This window comes from Acomys russatus, chromosome 6, assembly GCF_903995435.1.
Source record: "Acomys russatus chromosome 6, mAcoRus1.1, whole genome shotgun sequence".
NCBI classification, from domain to species: Eukaryota; Metazoa; Chordata; class Mammalia; order Rodentia; family Muridae; genus Acomys; species Acomys russatus.
The window spans coordinates 60,550,458-60,577,088 of NC_067142.1; the positions used below are offsets into that span (position 1 = coordinate 60,550,458).

General features: G+C 41.9%; 2 protein-coding genes across 7 annotated transcripts in view; one reads left to right on the forward strand and one right to left on the reverse strand.

The window, feature by feature from the left end:
- The window catches only part of Nme7 (NME/NM23 family member 7), a 391,631-nt gene that overhangs the window by 258,618 nt on the left and 106,382 nt on the right, over positions 1-26,631 (forward strand). Inside the window, exons 1-2 of one of the 6 annotated variants that reach the window (XM_051147750.1) lie at positions 16,583-16,733; positions 20,519-20,616. In XM_051147750.1, the coding sequence (XP_051003707.1) occupies positions 20,545-20,616 (72 nt within the window). In that variant the 5' untranslated portion in view covers positions 16,583-16,733; positions 20,519-20,544. Of the gene's footprint in view, positions 1-16,582; positions 16,734-16,994; positions 17,222-20,518; positions 20,617-26,631 lie in introns of those variants that run through there. The other 5 variants (XM_051147746.1, XM_051147745.1, XM_051147747.1 and 2 more) reach the window with 5 other exon arrangements.
- Positions 1,134-15,504, reverse strand: Blzf1 (basic leucine zipper nuclear factor 1). Its single transcript, XM_051147743.1, has 6 exons — positions 15,448-15,504; positions 11,420-11,856; positions 9,681-9,880; positions 7,895-8,023; positions 5,118-5,337; positions 1,134-1,561 (listed from the first exon to the last, which is right to left on the reverse strand). Exons 1-6 carry the CDS (start codon positions 15,476-15,478, stop codon positions 1,376-1,378), a joined length of 1,203 nt encoding a protein of 400 aa, XP_051003700.1. The 5' UTR covers positions 15,479-15,504; the 3' UTR covers positions 1,134-1,375.

Sequence of the window (26,631 nt, forward strand, 5' to 3'; positions counted from 1 at the left end):
CAGGAGTGTAATTTGTTCTCCCGCCTCCCCCGCCCCCCATTCTCAGAGCTACCCTATACCTCAATGCATGAATGGTTTAAATTTTTCGTGAAATTTATTTTTCATGTCTTGTGCTGTTTTTTCTTATACCCAAGAAATCATAGTCCAACCCGATGATCATGGAAATTTCCATTCTCTTCTCAAAGGTTTATGTTTTGCAAACAGAAAGGAAAAGGAAACAACCAGCTGTAAACAGTAAAAGCTACATGAAGATGGAAGTCAAATTACACTGTCATGGAAGGAAAAGGAATAACCACAAGGAAACAGAAGTCTATTGCCACTTCAAGATATAAAAATGGCTCAGATGAGTCAGACAAAAAAATAGTAGGTGTTGACACTGAAATATTCTTTAATTTGACCAGATTTGCCTTTTGAAGATTTCTCTGATAGGCGCTGCTCCAACTAATTTGTAAACTTTGGTATATTTGTTGATGACAGACTTTTGTGAATATTTAAAGGTAAATAAATGGGCATCTTATGATACATTATACAATAATATATATTACATAATACATATAAATTGATGGATTACATTCTTTCGAGGCATTTTCCATCACTGTATTATCAAACTCGATAGATATTCCTGTTGTGCTGCCAAGCCAACATGTGTCAGTATTTGCAAATGTTTCCTTTACATTGTCAAATTGCAACCATGCAAAAGACAGACCTCTAAAAACCAAACAGCATGGGGCTTGTTAAGTATCTGTTGCAGCTCGAAAATACCTCTTTACTTTCCTAACATTTTTTAAGAAAGATTAATCCCTTTACCCCAATGTTTCTGAAGGCCTCTTTATACCACCAAGTAGCCATAAGGGATGCACATAACTTTTCCTGTCCAGTTCTTACACTAGAAAACATGCTCTATAAAGGAATGGGCCTTGCTAGCCACACACTGGACTCTGCTGCTGGAGAGGAAAGCAGCCGAGACAACAGTAACGGGATGGGCGTGGCCACAGCCAATGCATGGTTGTAGTTTGCCGGTTTTTGTTTTAAGCACCAAAATGAAACCTGTTTATAGTTTATATAAAATGTATAACACAAAGTAATAATTTAGGGCCTAAAAGAAAGCTATAAAATCTTTTTAGTTTTTTTTTTTTTCTTCTTTTAGCACAAACACTGTACTACCTGGGAAGTATTTTGTACTTAAATATATCTACATAGCTTCACTTTTTCTTATCCTGAGATATTTATTAAGAAAATAATCTGGAATCCAGTACATAAAATATCATCGTGGGTATGTATTATATAAAGATGAACTGATTTATTTCTAGCATCGTAAGATCCCCAGCTCCCAAATGACTGTAGAACACTAAGCACACCTCCAGCACACTCCGCATTAAAGAGCAATGAGTTCTCCCTGGCAATGATTGCAGCAATTGAAAGTTATGTTTTCATATCTGGTATAGGGATGGAAACGTCCAATATTTTTCTTTGTAGTGAGTAATGCGCTTGGTGAAGATTCAGCAAATGGGTTGTCTGGTGAGCTTTCTGTACAGGTAACCGGATCCAAAATACGTAGAACCTACGACAAATGGGAGATCATGTCCGATGAGCGCAGCGTGCGCTGTAGTAACTACCTGCGAAGCTTCATGCTGCTTTATGGAGTGATCGTCAAAAATGACATCTGAGAATCTGAATTACCCTTCTTCCAAAACGCTGTAAACTCAGCAATGACGCCTAGTTATGACATGTTTTAGTAATTATAAACTAACAGCCTTTTACACATATCTACAGAAGGAATAAAAGCAGAAAAATGAAGTTTATGAGTTCTACTTTATATGATATCAACTTTAAGTTTTAGCCAAAAAGAACTCACTGCCTCTCTTTCCCTTTCATTTAATTGTTTAGAATACGGATTTGACCTCCGAGCTCCCGTGGGAATACTGTTTTTACTATGGTAAAATGGCCCTTTACTCCTCTTTTAAAATGCTAACAGCCATGCTCATGATGCTTTGTTCTCTCATTTCTTCCTCGGTTCCTGGCTTCTCCTGTCCCCTCTCTACTAAGACTCAAGGCAGGAAGTCCTGAGTTGGAAAAAAAAAGTTCAACTAAGAATAACCTTTTTGGTTTATAGCTCTTCTTTCTTGTGTTCAGATTCTTAAACTAATCATGACACAACAGAGTTCTGTTTCAAAGGATGTAGGCACTGCGACTGGTAAGCAACTCTGACAGAGTGAGGCAAGGTCTGTGCCCCTTTCCTGCATGGCCAGGCTTATACAAAGGCTCGCAGGCTTGCTTTCCTGCTCTCACACTACCTGCAAGACTTGCCCCTCTTCTGAGTTAACAGCAAGTCCAAGCAGCCACAGTTCCTGTTCAGAGCATCTTGGCGCCATGTAAGAGCACCTATGTTCCTTTAGGACTCCCATTTGCTAATAACTACACTCTACTTTTAAAATTCAATTTTCAGAGCTTTTACTTTTATGATACTTAGGTAAATGTTAAATGACAAGGAAAGATAGAGTAACGTTGCTTGTAAACTTTGAGGGGAAAATAATTAGTTTTTCTTTTTATTTCATTTTATAAATGCTAAGAGAATTCAGTAGGAGACTGAGAAATGGCAAGACATTGTCTAGATTTTAGGTAGAAGATGACAGGGATGGGTTTTAAGCCTGCGAGGCAGTGTGGAGGATGGAAACGGTGGTCATTAAAGCTGATGGAGGAAGAACAGAGACCAAGCTGCTGTGTTTATTTCTGGAAGGGCAGCTCCTGACGCAATGGGAGAAAGGCTGTCAGTCGCGTTACATGAGGGAATGGGGCGAGGTAAAGAGGCAGAAGAACGAGTAGGTCCTGGCAGCCCTGGAGCACACCCAACACTGCACAGTGAAGCGAACAGGAAGATGGAGCCTCGTCACTGAAACCCAGGAGGGAAAAGTGTTTCATGAGGATGGAAAAGTCAACTACACTCAAAGATACTGACGGCAACTGTGTACAGTGTGGCATAACTTCCCAACAGAAAATAGTAGGAAAGAACAAATAAGGGTCGAGCAGTTTACTGTTTAGGTACTGATCCTTTTGGTAAGTGGCTGAGCGCCTAATAAGTGTAGCAGCATACCAGCTCATGAGCAAACACTGTAAAGCATCATCTCCGGCCTTTAAGTATGTTAAGAGAAAGAATCACAGAATGGCTATAGTAGATATATGTAAAAGTACACTGAAAGTTTGGAGAGTGTACACCTAGGCTTACCAGGAAGATTCGAGTGGTACAAAGGTTGGACAGTAAGAAAGGTGATGGGAAAACAGTTTAGGCGGGTGGAAGAGCATGATAGAGAAGTGAGAAGAATGGTGTATCTGCGGAATGAGGGCGAGTAGAGTAACACTATTCTAGAAGGGGAAGTCAAACTTAGGAAGTGACCCTTGAGGGGCAGGGCGGATGGATAGATTATGATAAGCCTTCTATGCTCTAGGAAATAATTCAGTCAGAAAGGCAGAAGCAGGAGCTGTTTGATGATGATTATATTGACATTTTTTGGACAACTGACAACAGGGGATGGATGGCCTAGTGGGAGGAGTTAAGAATTTGAGCAAAGCACAAATACGCATGCATTTTCTGTGATTCCTGGCTGTGAAGGGAAGGTGATAAGACCCTTTATATAGAGAATTGCTAGAGAGGAGAGCTTTGCTTTTAGACAGATAATACCTGGTCATGTTTAAACTGAAAAAGAAAAGAGCCAGAGCTGGAGATATGGCTCAGTGGTTCAGAGTACAGAGGACCTGGGTTCAATTCCCAGCATCTGTATGGCAGCCCACAGCCATCTGTAATTCCACTTCCAGGAGTCTTGACACTTTGACACACATACACACGCAGGCAAAACATCAATCTACATAAAAAATAATAAATAAATCCTTAAAAAAATAAGAAAAAAGATAAAGAGCCAATAGAGAAAGAAAGACTAAGTGCTGAAAGAGCTTGACGGCTTGGAAAGGAGCCATCCTTTGGAGAGAGTCAGGGACACATTTCCTGGGAGAGAACTGTGCGTATACCCCATGCAGGCATCCAGGTCTCAGTTAAGTTGGCTCATCCTATGGCCTCTTTTTCCTCTATGAATTAAGAGTCAGTCATACGCTGAATGGGAAGTATTCATTTGAGGAGGACCACAAGAAGAGAAAGAGTTAAACTGACGTTAAATTTGTATTCTGGGTAGCTGGGGCGAAGGATATGGAGGTAGGTAGTACTCAGGAATGAAAACTGGCAAGGACAGAGAAAAGTTGGTGAAGCAAGCTAGTAAGATGAGAGAAACAATGTAGGGCTCAAGGGAATTCAAAATAATGGCATGCTCTATGGGAGAAAAATCAAGGGGGAATCACAGTGAACAAAGGAGAGCTGGGGAAAGGGTGTGATCACAGGGCACACTGAGTAATATTCAAGATTTTAATGGCAGAAGAGTTCTAGTTAACAAGGCCCTATTGGAATTGTGGGAGTTGGGTGCTGAGGAGAAGCTGGTATTTGGCAGGTCACCTTCATGGCCGTGAACTGATGGAGGAGGGTAAGCACCTGGTGCACTTGATTCTGCAGTGCTCAGGGTTGCCCATCTCTATGTGGGGATTCAGAAGTCTTAGATCAGAAGTGACCTATAATTTACTAAGTTAAAATTTCTACATGGTGCCTTTGTTTATTTATTTTTAAAGATTTATTTATTGTATATGCAGTGTTCTGCCTGCATGTATGTCTACATACCAGAAGAGGATACCCAATCTCATTATAGATGGCTGTGAGCCACCATGTGGTTGTTGGGAATTGAACTCAGGACCTTTGGAAGAGCAGAGAGTGCTCTTAACCTCTGAGCCATCTTTCCAGCCCTACATAGTGCTTTTATAAGAAAATTAATTTAAAAAATTATGTCATCTAACTTCTTTCTAAATGGTTAGATTTTTCTACATAGAATAGAGCAGTGACATTGGGAAATTTAAGGGTCAGAGGAGTACTTTGCTCTAAGATCACACACTTATTAACATGGAAATCAAATTTAGTTTCTTCATTTCAAAACACCCAATGCCAAGCATAACACATAGCTTCAGGAAGGGGTCAAGGAAATCTCACACAGAACACATTCCACAGCTCATGGAAGAGAAAATGTTACCTTTTCAGCCATCTTCTCAGCTGGGGTACTGCAGAACTCTACTGCTGCTGGAACCTCCTTTTGGTGGCTGATGCCAACATTCCCCAGAAGATGAGAATGTACCGCCTCTGCCAACCTGTGGTTCGCAAGTGCTAGTTCTGCTGTGCTGTGGGGCTGCGTGGTAGGGGAGTACATTGGCTGTCTTCCCCACTGTAAGGAGACCAAGAGTTCCTCCAAACACCTGCACAGAACACACAGGAACAGTGAACACTGATCCAACAACAAGATACAGGATCCAGTAAGAGGAAATAAGGGAGTGACATATTTCAGGAGTCATTTAAAATCTTTGCTCAGAGTTCAGCACTCAGGATGTCTTGTCAGATAGGGTAAGGACAGACAGAACCTGCTAATCTACGAGGTGGTTTATGGAAGTCAGGAAACAAGCAGTACAGTTTAATGTAATCATATTTTGGTATAGAAATAACACCTATTTGTGTAATTCAATGTTTTAGCACTTATTCATGTCTGGATGCTAAATCAATCTCCAATATCTGGAGTTAACTCTACTTGGCCATAATGTATAAATTATGTTCTGTACTATTGAACTTGATTCACCAACATTTTATTAAGGATTTTTACATCTATGTTCATTAAAGATAAAAATTTACAGGTTTTGCTCATGTCTCTAGGCTGTTATCATAATGCTCATGCAAAAAACGATCCCTTTCCTTCTATGCTTTAGAAGAACCTGTGTACAACTGTGTTTTATTTCTTTATCAGGTGTTTATTAGCATTCGATGGATCTATCTAGGCTAGAATTTCCTTCAAATGGTGTTTTTAACTACAAGTTCAATTGCTTTAATGGCTTATGGCTAGTTAACTTAGATGTTATTTTTTATGATTTATTTTATTTTAAAATTATTATGTGTGTATAAGGTGTGTGTGTGTGTGTGTGTGTGTGAAGGAAGGTACCACAGAGGCCAGAGTGGGTGCCAGATCTCCTGGAGCTGAAGCTACAAGTGGTTATAAGCTGCCCAACACGGTGCTGAGAACTAACCTCAGTCTTCTGCAAGCACAGTACAGACTCTTAACTGCCCACCTAGCCCTGTTCTTAAGGAATCTTTGGTAGTATGTCTTTAAGGAGCTTATCTAAATTGCAGATTTGATTGGCTAGAGGTATCAATAACATTCCCTTACTATCTTTGCGATGTCTACTCAGTCTATTGTGTGCGGGCTTTCTGCCTCATCATTCCTCAGTTTACTGGCTAGACATTTTCTCCTTATTTATTTATTTTTCCCTTATACAATACACACTGACTGCAGCATCCCCCCTTCCACTCTTCCCAGTTCCCTTCCACCAGCTTCTCTCCCCACATCCACTGCTCCTCTGTTTCCCTTCGGAACAAAGCAGTCTCCCCAGTGATACCAACAAGATAGCATAACAACATGCGGTAAGAGGAGGCACAAACCCTCATATCAAGGCTGAATGAGGAGGAGGAAAAGGGTCCCAAGAGCAGGCCAAACAGTCAAAGATGTCCCCACCCCCACCGTTAGAAGTCCCACAAAAACCCCAAACTATCCCAGTATGCAGGCAGAGAACACAGCGCAGACCCACGAGGCTCTGTGATTGCTGCTTCAAGGGAAGACATTTCTTAAGTGTATCTTTTTTTTTAAGTACCATCCAAAACTTATTTTAGCTATCATTCTTTTTCACTTGTTTAATTGGCTTTTGTATTTCTTGGAGTAGTAACTTAAATTACTAAAGAGACTTTTCTTATTTCCCAGAACAAACTTCTCTTTTTATCTTCTTAAAGATAGGATCTTACTACATTGCCCAGACTGGCCTGGAATTCAGGTACTTCTGCTTTGGCCTCCCGAGTGATGGGATTACAAATGCTTGTTTCCCTTGAAACACTGACTTAGTTGCCTCCTACAAATTTTCACTTTGATTTATTATGCTTTATTCTTCTGCTTTCCCATATAATTGATTGTTAAGATTTCAATTACATAAAAGCACAAAGATCTTTTAAGGAACACTGCCCATTTGTTTATTTATTATTATTATTTTTAAAAATTTTAGCTTGTTAGTTCTGGAATGTAAAAATATGCAGACATGTTCTAATACTGCAAAAAGATTTCAAAAATCTCTTCCATGAGAGAAGCACGTATGTCACTTGGTGTGGTGGTTTGAATAGGTGTGGTCCCCACAGACTCCTATGTGTGAATGCTGGTCCATAAGAGTGGCACTATTGGGAGGTGTGGTCTTATTGGGAGGAAGTGTGTCAGATGGAGGTAGGATTTGAGGTCTTATATGCTCAAGCTATGCCTAGTGTGGCACACAGTCACCTTTAGCTGCCTGCAGATCAAGATGTAGTCTTGATCTCAGTCAGCTTCTCCTTCAGCACCATGTGTGCCTGCACGTTTCCATGTTTCTCACCATGATAATAATGGACTAAACCTCTGAAATGGACTAAACCAATTAAATGTTTTCCTTTGTAAGCGTTGCCGTGGTCATGGTGTCTCTTCACAGCAATAAAACCCAAACTAAAACACTTGGCTACTACACATAGTTACCATTACTATAAGCAGGAACTGCTTTTTAAATGCCGAAACCCCCTGACTCACAGATCTAATAATTACTTTCCCTGCTAGGAATGGAAGACACAGTACCATCCTTTCTAGTCCTTCCTTCCAGAGCATCTATTTTAAAGTGTGACTTATAGTTGTCATGTTAACAAACGTGGCCACACTCAGACACTCAAGCTAACCCTGCAGGAGATGACAGAACAGTGGCTTACTTCTGGGTAGCGATCATTTCCTGACGGAACTGCTCCCGTTCACTCAGGAGATCCTGTATAGCGCTGAGGGCATCTCGGTTCTGACGCTGGAGAACTACTCTGAAGTTTGTTAGTTCATCTGCCATTACCCTGAAAAAGATTAAAATTTCACACACACAGTCCTCCCACTGAAGCACAAAAGGAAGTCTGCTGCTGCTTTATGCCTGTCAGTTTCCGAAGCTCACAACAGACTTTAACACACGCAGGCAGCTGTGAGGTCCTGGCATTTGAAGTTGCAGAGCTTATGAAGCACAATCAGTTGAAGTGATTTTTAAAAGACAGAAAAGTACCTAACCTTTTTACATAATCACTTGAATTTACACCAATGCTACTCTAAAACTGATCACTTTAAAATTATTGGACATTTCTAACTATAAAAACCTGAAAGGGAAAGAAAAACAAAGTATTTCTCTCACTACTCAATTATACTTCCCTCTTAGAAAATGCAGGCTCACTCACCTTCTGTATATACAATAAAGTCTATTATGTTTCCAAAGAAGAATTTAAGCGTATTTCAACATGAGTGTATGAAAAATAAATACATGGAATATGTTTACTAGAAGGAATATTTATTGCAAAATTTTTTCCCTCCAGAAGACAAATGAAGGACCTTACAATTATGCAGCTAATAGACAATATCACAGACATAATAAATTGGAGAAATGCTGCTCTCCAGCTTATTCACAATCAGAGGTTCTTAACATGGAGCTGGAGGCCTTCACTGGTTTGTGAGGGATCTCAGATGACTCACTGTCAACTAGCAGTTACTGAACACATGACGTTCTGCTGCCGCACAGACGGCGTCCTGGGCAGTTTACTGTCAGGCCCACACTGCTTGTCTGAGAAGAGAGAACCACAACTGAGAAGACGCTTCCGGAAGGCTAGCCTGTATAAAAACCTGTGGGGCAATTTCTTGATTGATGATTGACATGGGAAGGCCCAGCCCACTGTTGGTGGTGCCACCTCCAGGCAGGTGGTCCCGGCTGAGAAAGCCATGAGGAACTGGTCAATAGGCGCAAACATCCATGGCACCCTGAGTTCCTGCCTTGACTTTCCTCAATGGCGGAGTGTGAGCTAAGAGCTGTAAACTGAAATAAGACAAACCCTTTCCTCTGCAAGTTGCTTGTAGTCATGTAGTTTCATCACAGCAATGGGAAGCTAACTAAGACAGGCAGGGTCTGAGATACGGTCCTGTCAGTCAGAAGCCGAGTGGAGTAGGAGCAGATGGATAGGGAGCCGAGACTGATGCAGAGCTTCCTGAGGACCAGTGTGCTCACAGGCCTGGGCTGCAGCCCTGTGGCTTTTATGTGTCAGAGTCTGCCCCAGCAGGTAGGCCATAACATGGCCCAGTTTTCTGTTTCCATGTAGGGAAGAGGAGGTTGGAAGTTCTTCACACAGATGAAACAGCTGTGAGAACCGAGCACATTGGATGAAGCATGCTGTCCTGGGAAGTGGGGATGAGGTGGCTCTCTCCATGTGTGGGGGAGGGGAAGGCTATTTCCTTATCTAATTTTACAGCTGCGTTTTACTTTCTGTAGTAAGAGTGCTTTTCAGAATGAAGGGGGCCACGCATCACCTCTCTAGGAGACCGTCCCTCCAGAGGGGGAGTGCTGCACATTAAACAATATATGAAGTACTCTGACAATCCTACTTCAGAAATTTTCATTACCACTTAGTGTTATGAGTCAAAAAGGTGACAGACAGAAACTCACTAGGGAAGGAAATACTATTTACAATGGAAAAATACCTGCTTGCGAGGAATTTGCTTCTCCACACGTCGCACTGTATCGACATGCGTTCCAGCTGTTCGGAAAGCTGGGCTGTGTTTCGCCCTAGTGCTTCGTTTTCTAAAATGAGCTGGTTTTTCTCCCGGGCTAGACGTTCAAAGTGGTACTGTGGGTCATCTCCAACCGAAGCCACCAGAAGCTTTTTTAACTCACGGTTTATCTGGGATGGAAGAAGACAACCCAGACAATGAGCTGAGGAACGTCACTGACTCGACTGTAACAAATCTGTGACAGAGAATCTATTTCTGTGTCCTTGGATCCTATTCCAAAGTGTTAGTTTTTGACTTATTGTTTACTATTATTCCTTAGAAGCCTGTTTGTTTTCTAATGAGAGACAGAAAACAGGTTGATACAAATGAGGTGAGGAGGAGAAAGAAGAAGGAGGGGAAACTGCAAGCGAATATATTATGTGAAAATCTATTTTTAATAAAAGGAAAAAGAATTAAGAAAAAGGCCAGAAATAAGACAAAATGAGCCTATATAAATAGTTACACTGTTGTATTTAGACAGTGTAATTATTGTCTTTATGAATTTAAAAAAAAAATCCCTTAAAAATGGTATGTGTGTGTGTGTACACGAGTGTGTATACATGAGTGGGAGTCAGAGGAGGCTATCAGTGTCCCTGTCATCTGACTTATTTCCTTGAGACACGGTCAGTCATTGAAACTATAGCGAGGCTGGAGCTAGCAAGCCCCAGAAATCCTGTCTAGGCCCCTACCCCAGTACCCCAGCATGATAGTAGGAGTGCATGCCTGTGCCAGGCTTTTTGCATGGGTGCTGGGGATTTGAACTAAGGTCCCAAGCTTGCACAGTCAGCATTCTTACACACTAAACCATCTCCCTATCCCCTTCTTTCTCAATGTTCTAGAATGTTTACAAATAAATATATACCATTTGCACTTAGAAATTAGCTAAATGTATTAAATTCATTGATATCTTTTGGCTAAGCACCACTAATCACCATGTTACACAACTATCATCTTGCAGAGATGTAGTCTTGGGCTAGTGAGGTGGCTCAGTGGGTAGAGAGCTCCCTTTGAAGGCCTGACAACCTGGTCTGAGTTTAATCCTTGGAACCCACGTGGGTTCCACCAAAGTTCTAACCTCCACTTTTGTGAAATGCAATGCATTCCTTCCCCATACAGCAATATTAACACACACACACACACACACACACACACACACACACACACACACACACACAATAATAATACAAAGATGTAAAGCATAACAGAAACAAGGGAGGGTTAAAGCAATTTTATTAAGTTGAAAAGGTTAAAGCAACACAGCTGACACTATAGATTCTTACTAATTTCTAATGAAGACCCAACAACTTTTTTTCATCTCCTACCCCAAAGTATCAGGCAAAAATACTTGGGATGAATTCTTAAAACAGACTGCTATCTTGTCAGTGGTGAAGATTGACTTGGTCAGTTTATAAATGTAACCTACTTTTATAACTTGGAGGTGGCCTTGTTGAAAGCCCCTCTCACCTCCATGTCCACCACGGCTAGAGTGTGAGTTCCCAACTTAACTCTTTCTAGAGGCCCTATGGCAGAATGAGAAATTAAAGAGGGCGTATTTAGAGAAATGGCAACCTATGATAAATGACATTTCTGAGAAAATGCAGTTTCCCAGGATGGGACTAAAAGGCCCAGAGGAAAGCTTAGACTTCACTGGCGCTGTGGGCTCTACTTACCTCTGTTTGTACTCGGAGCTGGTTTGAAAGACCTTCTCTGTCCTGAAGCAGCCTCCTTTCAGAATTCTTGAGCTTTTCCACAGCCTTCTTTACCTCTGAGAGCTCCTTCCTCGGGTCTGTGACCACCTCTGACTGAGTGTGGAGCTCTTCTCTGTGATGTCCTAGAGACTTCACCTTTGAGCTTTTGGTGGGGATGTCGTGAGTGATGGCAGCTTTGGGAACAAATATTCTCACAGCTTCAACTTCTACTGCTTTTTCCGTGAGAATCTTTCCCAGCTGAAGAACGCCCGGGCTGTCTGAGGGGACGTTCTTACGTGGACTCTGGAGGACTTGTTGGTTTATGGGCTGGACTCCAGGGGTGACTTCAACAGACTTAGGGGGCTCTTCTGTTTCCATTCCATCTCCTGCTCCTCGGACTGGGGTTGAAGTAGGGATGCCTAACAAAGAAGTCAAAGTGAAGACAATTTACCAGAGGGCATGATAAGAAAACATCAAGACGACTTGTCATGTAGCAGTTTCCTCCCAGACTGAAATATTCCTTCCTGCAGGGAAGCTCCTTCAGCCAGAAGGTAAACAAAAGTTTCAAGAAATCTCTGAAAACAACCAGATTCACTAGGCCCCTCCATGCCAACAGTAAGCAATAAAGGATGCCAAGAGTTACCCTCAGACAAATCAAGCTGCAAAGATCAGAGGAGACCAGACCAGCTGCTTGCAAGAGGCTTACAACAATTGAAGCACCTGGAAAAAACACTGTCCAAGGAAAGTTTACTTAATATCATAAAATAGCACTGCACTGTCATTCTCTTACGCTAGTGTTAAAATTACATCATTTGAATATAAGACATTTTCATTTCATGGATTTTGTTCTTCTTCTTAGGTATGTAACAATGTACTGGCACTTGAGTTCTTTCAAACAAGGTAGAACTGCATCTGTGGCTATAAATTTTATTCTGTCTCACAAAATATTTTACATTAGGATAAAATCGTATCATTTTATTATGCAATATGAATTGAAACATCTTCATGGCCTTGGGACTAATTTTTGAAGTGATAATCAAGGGTAAATTTCAGAAAGTGGACCAGGTATGAAAGCATGCTGGAAAACAGGATCACCTCACAAGGAGAACATACGTGAACCCTTTAAAATTAAGAACCACTTTTATGTATGCATGCATGCATGTAAGTAAGGATGTATGTGGACAGGGCCTAACTATGTAACTTAAGCTGGCCCCAAAGCTGACACGTTGCCCACGCTAACCTCAATCTCTTCCTGCCTCTGCCTCTTGGTACAGCACCACAGTTGACTTATTTTCATATTTCTAAAGTTTGGCTTTAGGTTTGTTAATTTTATCCAATCTTTATTTTATTAATTGTCTTATTTCTGGTATTTCAAAATGTAGAATTGTGGACTGACTATAGATTAGCAAAAACAACAATAAAGTCACCCCTAAAGTCACACCATTGCAGCCACTGACGTTGGCCAACAAGACGCAGCTGTGATACTTGCTTATGGGTCAAGTCAAAATGGATTCCTAGCCAAGTCATAACATACTTGATCAAGAGTTTAAATAATGCTTTATAAAGAAAATTAAATAAAGGAACTCCAAACAATATCAATTCAAGGACAAATCACAAACTTTGTTAAAAGGCAAAGAAACAATGGGCATTTAACAAATATTTTTTTCTCAAACAGAACAAAATTCCGATCAAGAAGTTTGATTAACTTTCAATTCCAATTTCCTCTTAATTTTATTTAAACTCTTGTACTTAAGAACCCATGGTTACCAGAAATAACTCATCAGGTCTTGCTAATATGTGGGTGAGCAGATAGAGCCGTGGCTTGCATTTCCTTACCTTTCATAATTCCATTTTTCCCTGTGACACACATAGAAACCTTTATTACATATGTACTAGGCAATGCAGGGCACATTCATGAATAATTACATGCTTCAAGTGAGAAGACAAAAATCTCTGGCACCTGCTCTGTAATTATGCATAGTGCTGAGTAGAGCAAAAGACCAAGCCTCACTCCCTATTCCTTGCAAGGAACCACACAGCACCCTGCATTAGTCCTTTCTTTCCACCTACGAGCATGCACCAGTTAGTTAAAACAGATAGCAGGTTTACAGCTTTTTCAGACTGGCTTTCCCATGGATTGATGAAAGATGAAGAAATGGCAAAGTCACTAGTCTAACATTCTACATAGGGGCTGGCAAATGCTTTTAGTAAAGGGCCTGAGAGGAAATATTTTAGGCTTTTGCAATGATGAAGTAAAAAGATAGTTTCTATGTAGCTATATGAAAAGAGAAAACCAATTCTTATTTTCTTTTAATGATGAAAAAGAGTTAAGTAGGTAGTAAGAAAAACAGAATTCATTTTTATTCAGCGCAACACTTGATTTACACGGATTCAGTTACTGCTTATTATCATCAAACTGACTACAGACTTTGCAAGGGGTCTCAAGGCCACAATTTACCAATTTCTGTTTTAGCTTATGGAAGGAAAAGAGCATACATACCCCCTTCCTGACAACAGTGTAAAACGAGGAGCAGAGGCCCTTTGAAGTCGCCTAACTGGCCACAGGGAGAGCATGAAACTCGTGAGCCGACTGAGGCTCAACCTCAGGCCCCTCACTCACTTCACTCTCTTTCCACCACCAGGAACTGGGAGCATCCTTTAGGTGCTGCAGTATTTCAGAATGATCTGCCCTTCTTCCAAACTCAACTATGGGAAGCTACTTTAGTTACAGATACATTTTACCACCGCATTTCAGCAGCTAAGGTAAACCTGCATGCCATAAAAAAAGGAGCTTAAATAACAAAGTTTACTACCCTATTAACACATCCCTAAATTTTACTTAAACGTTTAGTGACAAACTTTTAAAAACAACTTGGCTTTCCCCTCTACATTAAATCATTAATTCTTAGCTCCATTACATTAGTGTCTGACAAACTCTCTGCAACAGTTAAATTGGGGGTGCCACTTGGTAAATTTTAAGGTAAGATTCTTTTGGCAAGAAAGGTGGGGGGTGGGGGGCAGCTGGGATTGAATCTAGACCCCAGAGCACGGCAAGCAAGCAGTCTACCACCGAGCTATACCTCAGCCCTCTCTGCACATTTTTGTTTTGTTTTGTTTGTGGTTTTTGTTTGTTTGTTTGGTTGGTTGGTTGGTTTCTTCAGACAGGGTTCTCTGTGTAGCCTTGGCTGTCCTGGACTCACTTTGTAGACCAGGCTGGCCTCGAACTCACAGCAATCCGGCTGCCTCTGCCTCCCGAGTGCTGAGATTAAAGGCGTGTGCCACCCGGCCTCTCTCTGCACATTTTTGAGACTGCTCTCACTTGCCGTTCAATCTCAGGCCGTTACCTTCAGCAGTCTCCCACCTGCTCACTCTAAGGCTGTACAATTCTCCCAGCAATGTGATACGCTGCTGAGCAGATAGACCAGAGGCAGTCATCTGTTAGCAGGCTCCTCGCTTCCGGCTCCCTAAGCGCATTTCACCCTTTTTGAAACGAGAAGAGTGCTGCTAGAAATCTGCTTTCTACAAAGTGCCCTTTAAGAAAACTGCTGCTGCCTGCTGCGGTAGTTCTTAATTAAAAAAAAAAAAAAAAGTTAATTTAAGTCTAAACGTCCACATGTGGTTACTATATTAGGCAGTGAAGAGCTATAGCATAGGCTGAAAATAAAATTGACATGAAGCCGGGAGTGATGGCTAAGCCTTTAGCCCCAGCACTTGGGCTTTGGTTTACAAAGCAAGTCTAGGATAGCCAAGTTCACACTGGGAAACTCTTGTCTTGAAAACCAAAACCAAACAAAAAACCAAAACCAACCAACCAAACAAAAGACCAGGGTTGGCACACATCTTTAATCTCAGCACTTGGGAGGGGCAGACAGATCTCTGTGAGTTGGAGACCAGAGAGTTCCAGGACAGCCAGGGATACACAGAGAAACCTGTCTCGAATCCAGCCACACTCCCACCCAAAAACAAAACCAAAAAGACAGATCAATTATCATCAAAACAGAAACACTCACCTTTGGCTTCTAAACTTTTAAGGGTAGTCATTTTTTCTTTCTTTCTTTCTTAACTAACGAAGACCCGCTCCAAGATTTTCACCCAAGAACCTAGAAATAAATACATATGAAAGAGTCAAAACAATACCAATATATTTAGTGAATTCATCTACTTGGTTATATTTTAATTTTCTGTCTTTGCCGTTCCTCATTATCTCCTTTTGACAGGCAGTAATGTATACCTGCTCAATACTGGAAAATCAGGCATAGGTCTAAGTGTCGTCTAGAGTCTAGACTGTAGAACGGGTGACAAGTGGCTTCACCACACTTCTTTAAAGCTGACTGTTCTCAGTATACATACGATTCAGCACACGCTCTAACTTGCTGAACATCACAAATCCTTGCTCTGGAAACGCACCCCGAAACTTCGCTTGGGAAGATGCGATGGCGAATGGCGAATGTCTGTCTAAAAATAGCGGGTGGAGGTGTGGGGAGGCATGGGTGCCGAGTTTAAAAGGGGAGCGGGCGGAAGCATCAAGCCTGTCAGCCTCATTCCCTCGGAGCAGGCGCCCAAGTTTGTCCCTGTCAGAAAAAGCCTCTTCCCAGAGCAATTTTGAAATCCAAAACCAATGGCCGCCAAGCTCCCACCCAGACTGCCTTCTTCACCCCGCGTCTAGCGCTCGGGCCGGCTCCTGGATTTACCTCTGATGTTCTTTTTTTAATGTTCGCCGCACTGGCTCTTGACTCCCTCAGCAGCCGGCTAACTTGTAAACTCCTCTGGCATTCGGAAGCCGTCCCGCCCAGGCCTTCCGGACACCTAGGGGCTCGCTCATCCTAATCACTTCCTATTGCTCAGGGTTTCGTTTCCGGAATGCTCTTCTGAAGGAGAAGGACCAAGACTCCGAGCTGTGTGAAAAATGGAGAAACACAGGATCTGCTATGTATAGGCTCAGAAAGCGAAAAGTGAAAAGATAGCTACTTAAAAAAAAAAAAAAAAAAAAAGTACCACTATATATAAAGCACACCGTGTACAGGCTTAAACTTCCGGGTCACTAATAACTAAACGGAAGTGGACATGTTGGAAGGGAGAAGGTGGTGTCTCGTTGCCCCAAGCGATGAGGTACAGGGTGGATCTTTGGCTGAATGGGCGTGGCCTGATTACTCCCAGCCAATGAGGTTGAAACGCCCTCGAGGCAGCTTCCGGAGGAAGGCGGGGCTTGCGTTGCCAGAGTAACCGGATCTTCGGCAGTGTTGTTGTCTTCCTGTGTGAAGATACTTATTTCCTGTGCTGCGACCCACAAACTATGGTAAGTGTCACAGGAGGCCCTAGGATAGGGTCGGGGCCCCTGGTTACTGAGCGTCCGAGACTTTGGGAGGTTGGGCGCTCGCAGGCGCCTTCCTATTTCACCGCCTCAACTCGCTACGCGCTGTTCCTTCTGTCTCTGCTCTCCCTTTTTCTTGCAGCCCCCTAACTTCCATTAAGCTAGAGCAACGTAACAGAAAGGGAAGGGGGGAGATTTGGAATCCGAGAAAACATGAGGCATTTCTTCGAATAAGCAGTTTAAACGTTTGCATTGTTCCTCTTTTGCATGTTTCAAGCCTGCAGTCCCGTGTGGACGTGGTGATGTCTCAACACTAACCGGGATCGGAATCTTCTAACCACGGGCGTTTGTTCTCCCAAGCGGTGGCGTTCTGTCGCCTTGCGTCTCCTACCAGGACCGCTAAGTAATAGATGTCTGCTGCTGGCCCAGCCTCAAGTTTATTGCCCACTTTGCAGGCCTTTGTGTTTTAGCAGGTATGTCTTTCAGGATTCCTTGGAGAGCTTCTAGAATTCTCCCGGCACCACGATAAGTTGTCACCGAATAGGAACGGGGCTTGATAATTTTGCATTTTAAGCCTTTGGATGATTTTTAATTTACCCACTGGCCCAGCACACTGAGTTCTAGTCAACCCACCTAAAGTCTTCTCGGCACGTGAGGATGGCGGAGGGGACCTAGCAAAATGTTGCCTTCAGGCGGGTATGGCTGTGACTTAGCAGCCTTCCTATTGCTGCTCAGCAGCCCTTTTTGTTACCTAATCTGGTCCTTTTTCTGGTAGAGACCTTTTCAGACCTTTACTTCACAAACCCTGTCTCTCTTCCTCCTCTTTTCTCCTTTCTAGACAATGGACAGAATCTAATAGGTAATGTGTTCAGTATCGGATCCCAAATAATCAATGATTTTGTCCATTCTGTAGACTTGCATTTCTACTTTAAAGGAGGAAGTGTTGAGTGATCATTCATCTACTTTCACTTGGCTTTGCTTGTTCCTATCTATTATAGCCATCTATGGTGTGAAATTAGCATTGGATTTGCTGTGTGTGTGTGTTGGTGTGTGCACGCGTGCATGCATGCGTGTGTGGGTATGGGAATGGTGTGCATGCTGATTATTATATAAAGTACATTTGCTGTGACTCATGATCCATGACAAAGCATGATCTACTTTGAACAGTAATATGCCTTAGGGCAGAAGAGTAGAATTCTCCAGGCATGAAAGTTTATGTTAGGAAAGGTGCTCTTACTATTTTTCAGGAAAACTAAGGTCTAAAAACAGTTAAGTAAATAACCAATGACTTGTGACAAAATGTTTACATAGCTCAGCCTCTGGGGACACACTCATTCCAAGTATCACGGTCTGCTCCCCGGCCAGCACAGGCTTGTGATCATATCCTAATGCAAACTGCATTTACTCCAACCTTAAACATTCCCTTAGTCCTGTACAGTCTCAGTACTGTCAAAACAAACAAACAAACAAACAAACAAACAAACCAAAGACCAAAGTCTTTTCTGAGACCCAGGATAATCTATTTTTTAAAAACATAAATTATTTAATTTTATTGTATGTGCATTATTTTAGAGACAGTTGTGAGCTGCCATGTGGGTGCCGGGAATTTAACCCAGGTCCTTTAGAGGAATAGACCACACTTAACCACCGAGCCATTTCTCCAGCCTCTAGGATAATCTCTTAAATGTAACCTCCTCTAAAATAAAAAAGCGAATTGCATACTTCCAATAAACTACAACACAAAATATACATTGACATTTCAAAATGGAAGAATGGGGGCATACTGAGGAGGTACTGGATCAAAGCAAGACCAAACACAGCGGGACAAATACCAAGTGCTGTAGCTCCAGGCCTGGTGTCTGGGACTTTAATTTGAAGTCCTTAAATGCCTCTGCCCTCTCTAGTTTTTAACACACAATTTTCTCATGAACCAAGGCACTTGCTATAATGCAACTTTCCTCAGCAGATCAGAGGCTCTTTGTTTTTTTTAGGCTGCATCTCTTCAGGAGATACCTAACTGCACCCAACAGTCATTTAAGCTTTTATGTTTTGCTACCAATTAGACTTTCTATGTATAATAATCAAATACTCTGCAACAAGACCTCATCAATTCCTTGCTACTTGGGTTCAGAAATGTGGCTTTGAAAAAATTAAAATCCCTCCATTTTGTGTCAAGTTCAGCCCTATTGTTTGTGTCAATCATCTCTTTGTTAAGTAACTTGCTACATTTTACTATGTGTGTCCAAAATCTCAAAGATCATTACATTTCTTTGCTATCTAGGTACTCTTCACCGTTTTGTTTCTATGCAAAGGGAGAGCGGCTTTTATAATGGCACCAATTACTCCAGCTTTTGAGCTACTGAGAGCTTTATGGTTTTTTTTGTTGTTGTTGTTGTTGCTTTTAAATATCCTTCATACATGGGCTACAATACATGTCATTGATACACAAAATGAACTTGAAACATTAGAAATGAACGTGGGGCATAGGCTCCTGGACTCCGCTTCCTATTGAATCCTTGCAGTGTGATACACATATGAGATACAAAGATAAGACTCACTTTGTAAAAGCAGAAACCATCCAGATCGCTTTCTCGAAGGAGCTCACTGTGTGAGTCTTATTTCAACAGACTAAATGAAGAAACCAGTTTCCTTGCTTGTAAAATGAAGATAGAAACATTCGCCTCATTATAGAGGTACTGTTATAATTAAATGATACAATGGCTACCCTAATGCCTTATATACTGTAAGCATATTAACCTTAGCTGTTATTACTGCTGTTTATCTTTTATTAATCTCTTGACAATTTCATATATATATGTATGTATGTATATATATATATATATATATATATATATATATATATATATATATATATATATATATATTGCTTTCTGATAACTGCCATGTCCGCCCTCTCTTATCTCTCTCCTACCACAGTTAGTAGTCTCCATAGTCCCTTTTCTTTGTTTACTTCTTTTCGTTTTGTTACCGGCTGAGTTGAATGAGAATCATCTAGGTGATTAGGGATTTGTAACTGTCCATTGGAGCTTGGGGGGCTCATCAGTGGGTAAATAACTGAAGACAACATCTGGCTCTCCCCCAGAATCCATCCGTAGACCAGAGTTCATCAGGGAGGAGTAGCACCACTTGGGATCTGCTTCATCTACGGTTGCCATTTGACAGACCCAGTCTTGTGCAAACCCATTTGATGTGCAAGATCATGCTTGCATTGATTGAGCCATTCTCATAACACAGTGTTTCATGGCATTTCTCAGTGTGTTTGGGCTTTAACATTTTTCCTGCCCCTCTTCAGCCACTCATAAAGGGGGCAGTATGAATGTCATATTTAGTGTGGGGCACTGTACTGTCACCTGTTCTCAGGGTCTTGAGCAGCTGTGCATCTCTGCATTCACCAATGTTCATTATAAGAGATAGTTCTCTGCATAAAAATGAGAGTAGCCTTTGTCCGTGGATATAAATTTAAGTATTTAGAAGACAGCTTGGCACTGTCAGTTTAGCTAACCAGCAGTTAATAAGTCCCCTTCTTGGTTGTAAAACCTTCTCAGCCATGGGTTTTAACTGGGTTTACATTACTGGGTGTGAATTTGTTCTTGGTGGGCAGGCCTGGAAACTAACCAGAGTGCTTGGTTTCCCCCATAACAGTTGTGCCGTTGTTGCAGGGATGAGCACATCTTGCCTAGCAAGTTGGTATTGTAGGTACTAGGATGGTCATCTGGGTATTGATGGTTACGATGCCTTTTCTTTCCCAGCAGCTGGCATTGCATCCTCTGGCACTATGAAAGCTGGTCAGCAGGGAAGAAGCTTACAGCCCAGTTCCAGTTTGGTTTCTCTGTATCTTGCACCCAAGGTGTGTGGTGTCTTCAGCAACAGAGCATTATCAACTAAGTGTGGTGAACAGTCAAGATGAATGACAAGAGCCCGTGTAGGGAACCCCTGGGATCTCTCTCCGGCCATCAGCATCATAGGAAGTATCCCACACCTGGCATAAGGTTTCTGTTTAATGCCCAAGGCTATTAGGCACAGCTTCTAGTGTTTTGTTATTGACAAATATTAATAGAGGTTTCAGAAATGGAGGAATACAGAGGAGAGACTAACCACTATGAAATAATGTTAAATTTTATGTATTTTTAATTTTTTTTCTAATAATGGAAACCAAACCCATCACCTTGTACTTGTTCGGCAAGCACTCTACTACTGAGCTAACCCAACCCAAGAAATACTAACTTACCAACCCTATAGCTTTTTCTGTTATTTTCATTCAGTGAGCTTTATGTTCTCTTTAACACATGTATATATATAAATCCAAAGTGAAACTTAGGCATTTTAATGCCAACATCAATCCCTAAATGTACCAGAAGGAAACCGTGTTGTTACAGTTCATTGTTAAGAGTTCAGTTTTGTTACCTGTCCAACTAAGTGCCTATCAGACTGTTTCTCTCTTTTTTATTAATGTTAGGTTTTCTCATTGACTCCTTTTTTATGAGTTGTGAGCATAAAAATATGACTTTGTGTCTATTAGAAAGTGCTTTTATATATCATCCACTCACATATAAAATAGTACTCTTTTTCCTTCTTGAAACAGTGTGTGTTTAGACTCGCATGCACCCCAGGTGTCCTTGCCCCCCTCCCTGTCCTTCACACCTGTGCTCAAGTGATGCCTCCTCAGGGGCGGGGCTTTCTTGTCCACCCTCCCACAGCAGCAGACAGAGCTCTTCTTCATCCTCCTCAGGGGCGGGGCTTTCTTGTCCACCCTCCCACAGCAGCAGGCAGAGCTCTTCTTCATCCTCCTCAGGGGCGGGACTTTCTTGTCCACTCTCCCACAGCAGCAGGCAGAGCTCTTCTTCATCCTCCTCAGGGGCGGGGCTTTCTTGTCCACTCTCCCACAGCAGCAGACAGAGCTCTTCTCCATCCTCCTCAGGGGCGGGGCTTTCTTGTCCACCCTCCCACAGCAGCAGACAGAGCTCTTCTTCATCCTCCTCAGGGGCGGGGCTTTCTTGTTCATCCTTCCACAGCAGCCGGCAGAGCTCTTCTCCATCCTGCTTCCTTTCTTCATCTCCCTTTTTCACGTTAGTGCCTGATGTTACTAACGTTTAAAAACAACAACAACAACAACAACAAAAACTTTTTTAAAAGTGATGATAGTATTTGAAATTTTGTAATTTTTCTCTTTTGTGGCAATTAAGAGTTTTAAGCACTCCACAGTGTCTGAGGGTTGCTATTATACACATGGAGGAGATAACTCTGCACTGCTGGGGAATAGAAAGGATGAGCATCCAAAGAAGAATGCCGGGAAAAGATAGTTGAGAAGAAAGGAAGTTGACTTCTATGCATATCCTTGCCAATCGCTTAACAAACAAACAAAACAAAAACAAAACTAGACTTGTAGATCTAAAGCTGTTCATGTCTATTCTGAGGGAGGTCTGGCTTTGTTCCGTTTCTGTGTGCCACTCACTGTTCTAGTATACGATATGCATGATAGCAGGCACTGCTAGTTATGAGAAATGAAGCAATTTATGAGGCTATGGAGTGAGGAGCATAGAAAGGACTGGTGTTGCATAGTCATGGACGCCTCTCCTCATTGACCTGAGTGACGTGATGGTGTAGCATCCTCTAGGATGACCCCTAGAAGGAGAGTAGGCTAGTCAGGGAGACCTGTCTGTGTAAATACCCTGGGATAGTAGCATTGTATGGACTGAGCAGCTTGTGTGTGTATGTTTAAAAACGCACACAGCACTAATTAAAAAAAAAAAAAGACGCCATGATTTTGAAGGAAAAAGGGGGTGGTACAGAGGAAGGTTTGGAGAGATGAGAGGAAAAGGGGAAATGATGTAATTATCTTATAATGTCAAAAATAAAAAGATTAAAAAATTTAAAAGTATACAGTGGGTGGAAGGGTTCAGCTAGGACAGTGATTCTCAACCCGTGGGTTGCAACCCCTCTGGCAACCTTCTAGCTCCAAAAATGTTTGCGTTATGATTTATAACAGTAGCAAAATTACAGACATGATATAGCAACAATTTTGGGGTGGGTTATGGGTCACCACAACATGAGGAACCGTGTTAAAGGAAGGTTGAGAGCCACTGCCCTAGAACACAGTCAGGCCATCAGACCGAAGCAGTCGCGAGGAACAGGATGTAGCCGATGTGAGGAGGCGGAGCTGGAGGAGCTAAGCCCAGGGTGGCAGAGCATTGTAATGCTTCAGGGTTGGAAGAGACTTTGGCTTTCCTAGTTCCGATGATTCTGAAACTGAGTTTGTTGCCTACTGTTCAGTAGACTGTGAACTCTAAACTGTGAATAGCAATATGCCCATAAGAGCACTAGCTGCCCTTCCAGATGACACAAGTTCTGCTCCCAGCACCTGCAGGGCAGCTAAGAACCTCTCTTATTTCCAGTTCTAGGGGATCTTATGCCCTCTTCTGGTCTCCACAGGTACTGCATGCATCATGTAGGCAAAGCATCCATCCACATAAACTCTCAAAAAATGTATTGGTACATGTACACATTGAGGGTAATAATCAGGTCATAGAGGTTTCTTTTTTGTGCTGTTATTGTGGTGGTTGTGTGCATAGAGGTTTCTTTTTTGTGCTGTTGTGGTTGTGTGTGTGTGTGTGTGTGTGTGTGTGTGTGTGTGTAATAGTAGAAACTATAATCAGATAATTGGTTGATATTTTTTTAAAAAACATGTTCATGATCACTAATCTAGTCTAACCTCCAAGTTTGAAGATAAGGAAACTAAACTGAGACACACTTAAGGCCAGTATGTTTTCTGTCTCACAGTGGCATTTTTGCTGCTTAGCATTTCCACTAGCATGTGGTGTGTAGCTGATCCCTTACTGCATTAGTTTGGGTTTCTCAGTGAAGGAAAGGGATTTAGTCAGCCCTAAAAAAAAAGTAAATAGGAATTAAAAAATACATTCAAGACTCAGCAGGTTGCATTTATATATATTTGTATATGTGTACATTTGTGTGTGTTTAATAATAATAATTAAAAATAGGCCATGAATTTGGAGTCTGCGATATGGAAAGGATTAGAGAGAAGAGAGGGAGGGCAGTTATATAACTGTATTTTAATTAAAAAAAAAAGTTTTAGACAGTGCCATTCCAGCAAGCGCCCACTTCAGTTGTTTTGCCCTCCTCTCCTCTCCGGTTCTAGTTCCCTTTTTCAGTCCTCTTCTATTTTTTACTGTCCTGTTTCTATAGGTAAGAACCCTATCCAAAGAGCAAAGATGTGAGGGAGGGATATAGACATCCAAAACCAGGAGAGAGAACCAAGAGGCTTTTGAATCTGAGGAAGACACAGAGGTGTCTGTCCTTGCCAGTCACCTCGCCCTTTCTGAGAACCCCCTGCCCTTTCTAGGCCCGAGGCTCCCAGGAGGGCAGCACCCATTTCTGACCATGGGCATCGGGGCCTTTCTTGTGCATCCTGTCCCCTGGCTCTCGGAGGGTTGGGAAGAGCTCTGTAGAGCAGGGTTACTCCCTGTTCTCGGCATGCCTGGCTTGACTCATGCAACCCTGCTTAGGAGACTAGCCTACTTACTGTCTCCATGTATTACAGCTGGATTCTTAGAGTACAGTTTTAAAAATCCACATCTTAAAACGAAGTTTAATTAAAAGCTATGTAACTTTCAAGACCTTTCAAGGAGCTTGATGAGACGAATACAAGAGCTGAAAAAACGTTTTAAGACTGTGCGTGATGGGAGTTGACTGTTATTCAATTTCCATTGCTGAAGGGGTTTGAGCCTGATAATTTTACCAGTGGCTAAAAAAACTAAGGTTTCAAAGTTGCTTGAGAATAACCTGGGAAATGACAACAAAATCAGATTAGGCTTTTTTTTTTTTTTTTTTTTTAATGTGAGGGATTAGAAGTTGCCCCCTCGCCTGGCAGGAAGGTGAAGTGACAGAGCCAAAGGAGCCTCTGTAACTCAGGGTGGGAACAGGAGAGGAGCCGCTGCTCTTCACAGTTACCTGTGTCTGCAGCTCTTCCTGTAAGGATGGCCTGGTTTCTGTGAATGCTCAAAGTGGTGCAGTCCACAGTGAAGCCTGGGACGATAGAGCTCTGTATTGTTTCTAATGTGCCACAGTTAGGGCCAACATGTTTAACTTTATTTTCTTTAATTCTAGGGGATGACTAGCTTTTATGTAGCTATACAATGACGCTTTAACTTCATTTTTGAAAACCTTCCATTTCTAGAAGATATGAGTGACACATACTGTTTGTTTTTTACAGAAATTCATGATTCACATGGTCCAACTTGACTAAGCCCTTTGCAAACTTGCTATGATTGAGCTCATAACCGTAGGACTAAATTGATGAGTGCAGTGATTGTGTAGCCTAGCAATGGCTGACATGTTATAACCGTAGTGAGCACCAGGTGGCGCTCCTCCATCACTGGATGGTGTTCTTTCAGGCTAGATGCCCTTTCTGGGTTGTACTCAGTGCGTATTCATTTTATTCTTGTTGGTGTGCCATTCAGTTGCCATTCTTGTAGAAATCAGGGCATGTCTCATAAAATGAAAGTTAAGTGTGTTCTTCTCAAACAAATGTTTATGATGAATTCTGTTGGATTAAACTTGAAAATGACATTTTTGGAATAAGTTCTGCCACCAAAATGTTCTTTGACTTACTAAAAAAAAGTAAGGCTACAACATAAAATAATACTTGAGTTATGTGAGACAATCTGGGCAAATACATATAAGAAAATACTATCCTCGGCTGCATCTCTGTAGGGAGGCTGGGCGTCAGGGGTATGGACACCTGCTGGTATGCACAGGGCTTTATCGCTGTGCAGAGGGCATTCAAGCTTGTAGCCACTTGCTCTCCGTCAGCAGCACATCATCTTCACCAATAATAAGTATGTGAATACCCTTTGCTTCTGACAAAAGTGCAAATAGAGTCAGTAGTAACTGGTAGCTGGTGCTGCACGGTGCTAGTTGCAAGCTAGTGCATGCAAATCTATATGTGCATTTGGTTTCTGCAGCATTTGGCACACAAAAGAGAGGCAAAACCCACAACCCCAGAAGCACTGCTTTTCAGCTCTGTCCTTCTTTATCTGTCACTGTTGCACCTAAGGCTGTTTTGTGCTGTGCGCACACTTGTAGCAGGTACTGCAGGATTGGGGGTGAGCTGCAGGCACCCTCATGTGCCACACATTGCTAAACAATGGAAACAAAGTGCTCCGGGAAGAGCACGGCCTTCTCTATGCCCTCCAGAGAGAAAACTGGAGAGAGTATTCCAGGACAGACTGAACTTTCTAAAAGTGTCCAGGCCAGTGTAAGCACCACAGTGGAGACGAGATCCCTGCCAAACCCCGTCGTCCTCATCATAGCTTGATTCTCTTAATCTCCCTGGGATGGTTTCCTCCTAGGTTTCTGCATGCCTGGCTTCTTGTCCTGGCTCTGACACTGTCTTATAGAAAGACCTTAACTGTCTTCTAGTTGAAAGTGGTTCCTTACCTCTGTTTACCAAAAATTTAACACATATACTTTTTTATTCCATTGTCCTTACAGCATTTATTATGAAAGATATTATATTATATGACTTGCTTTTTACATTCTATGCAAAGTATGAGGAGAGATAGAAAACTAGTAGTTATGGTCTATATTACCAGGCCTGTCTGTTTTGAACTTCCTGAGTGTCTGTTGTCATGCCTGACAAGGAGAAGTCATTAATATTTATTAAGGAAATGAAAGAATGAATAAGTTCAACCTTTTAAAATTATTAGCTTTCCCTTTGTAATTATCAGTGCACAAGTTCTGCTTTTCTTTGTAACATTTATTTATTTACTTTGTGTATGAATGCCCTATCTGCATGTACACCTGCAGGCCAGAAGAGGGCATCAGACCCCGTTATAGATGTTTGTGA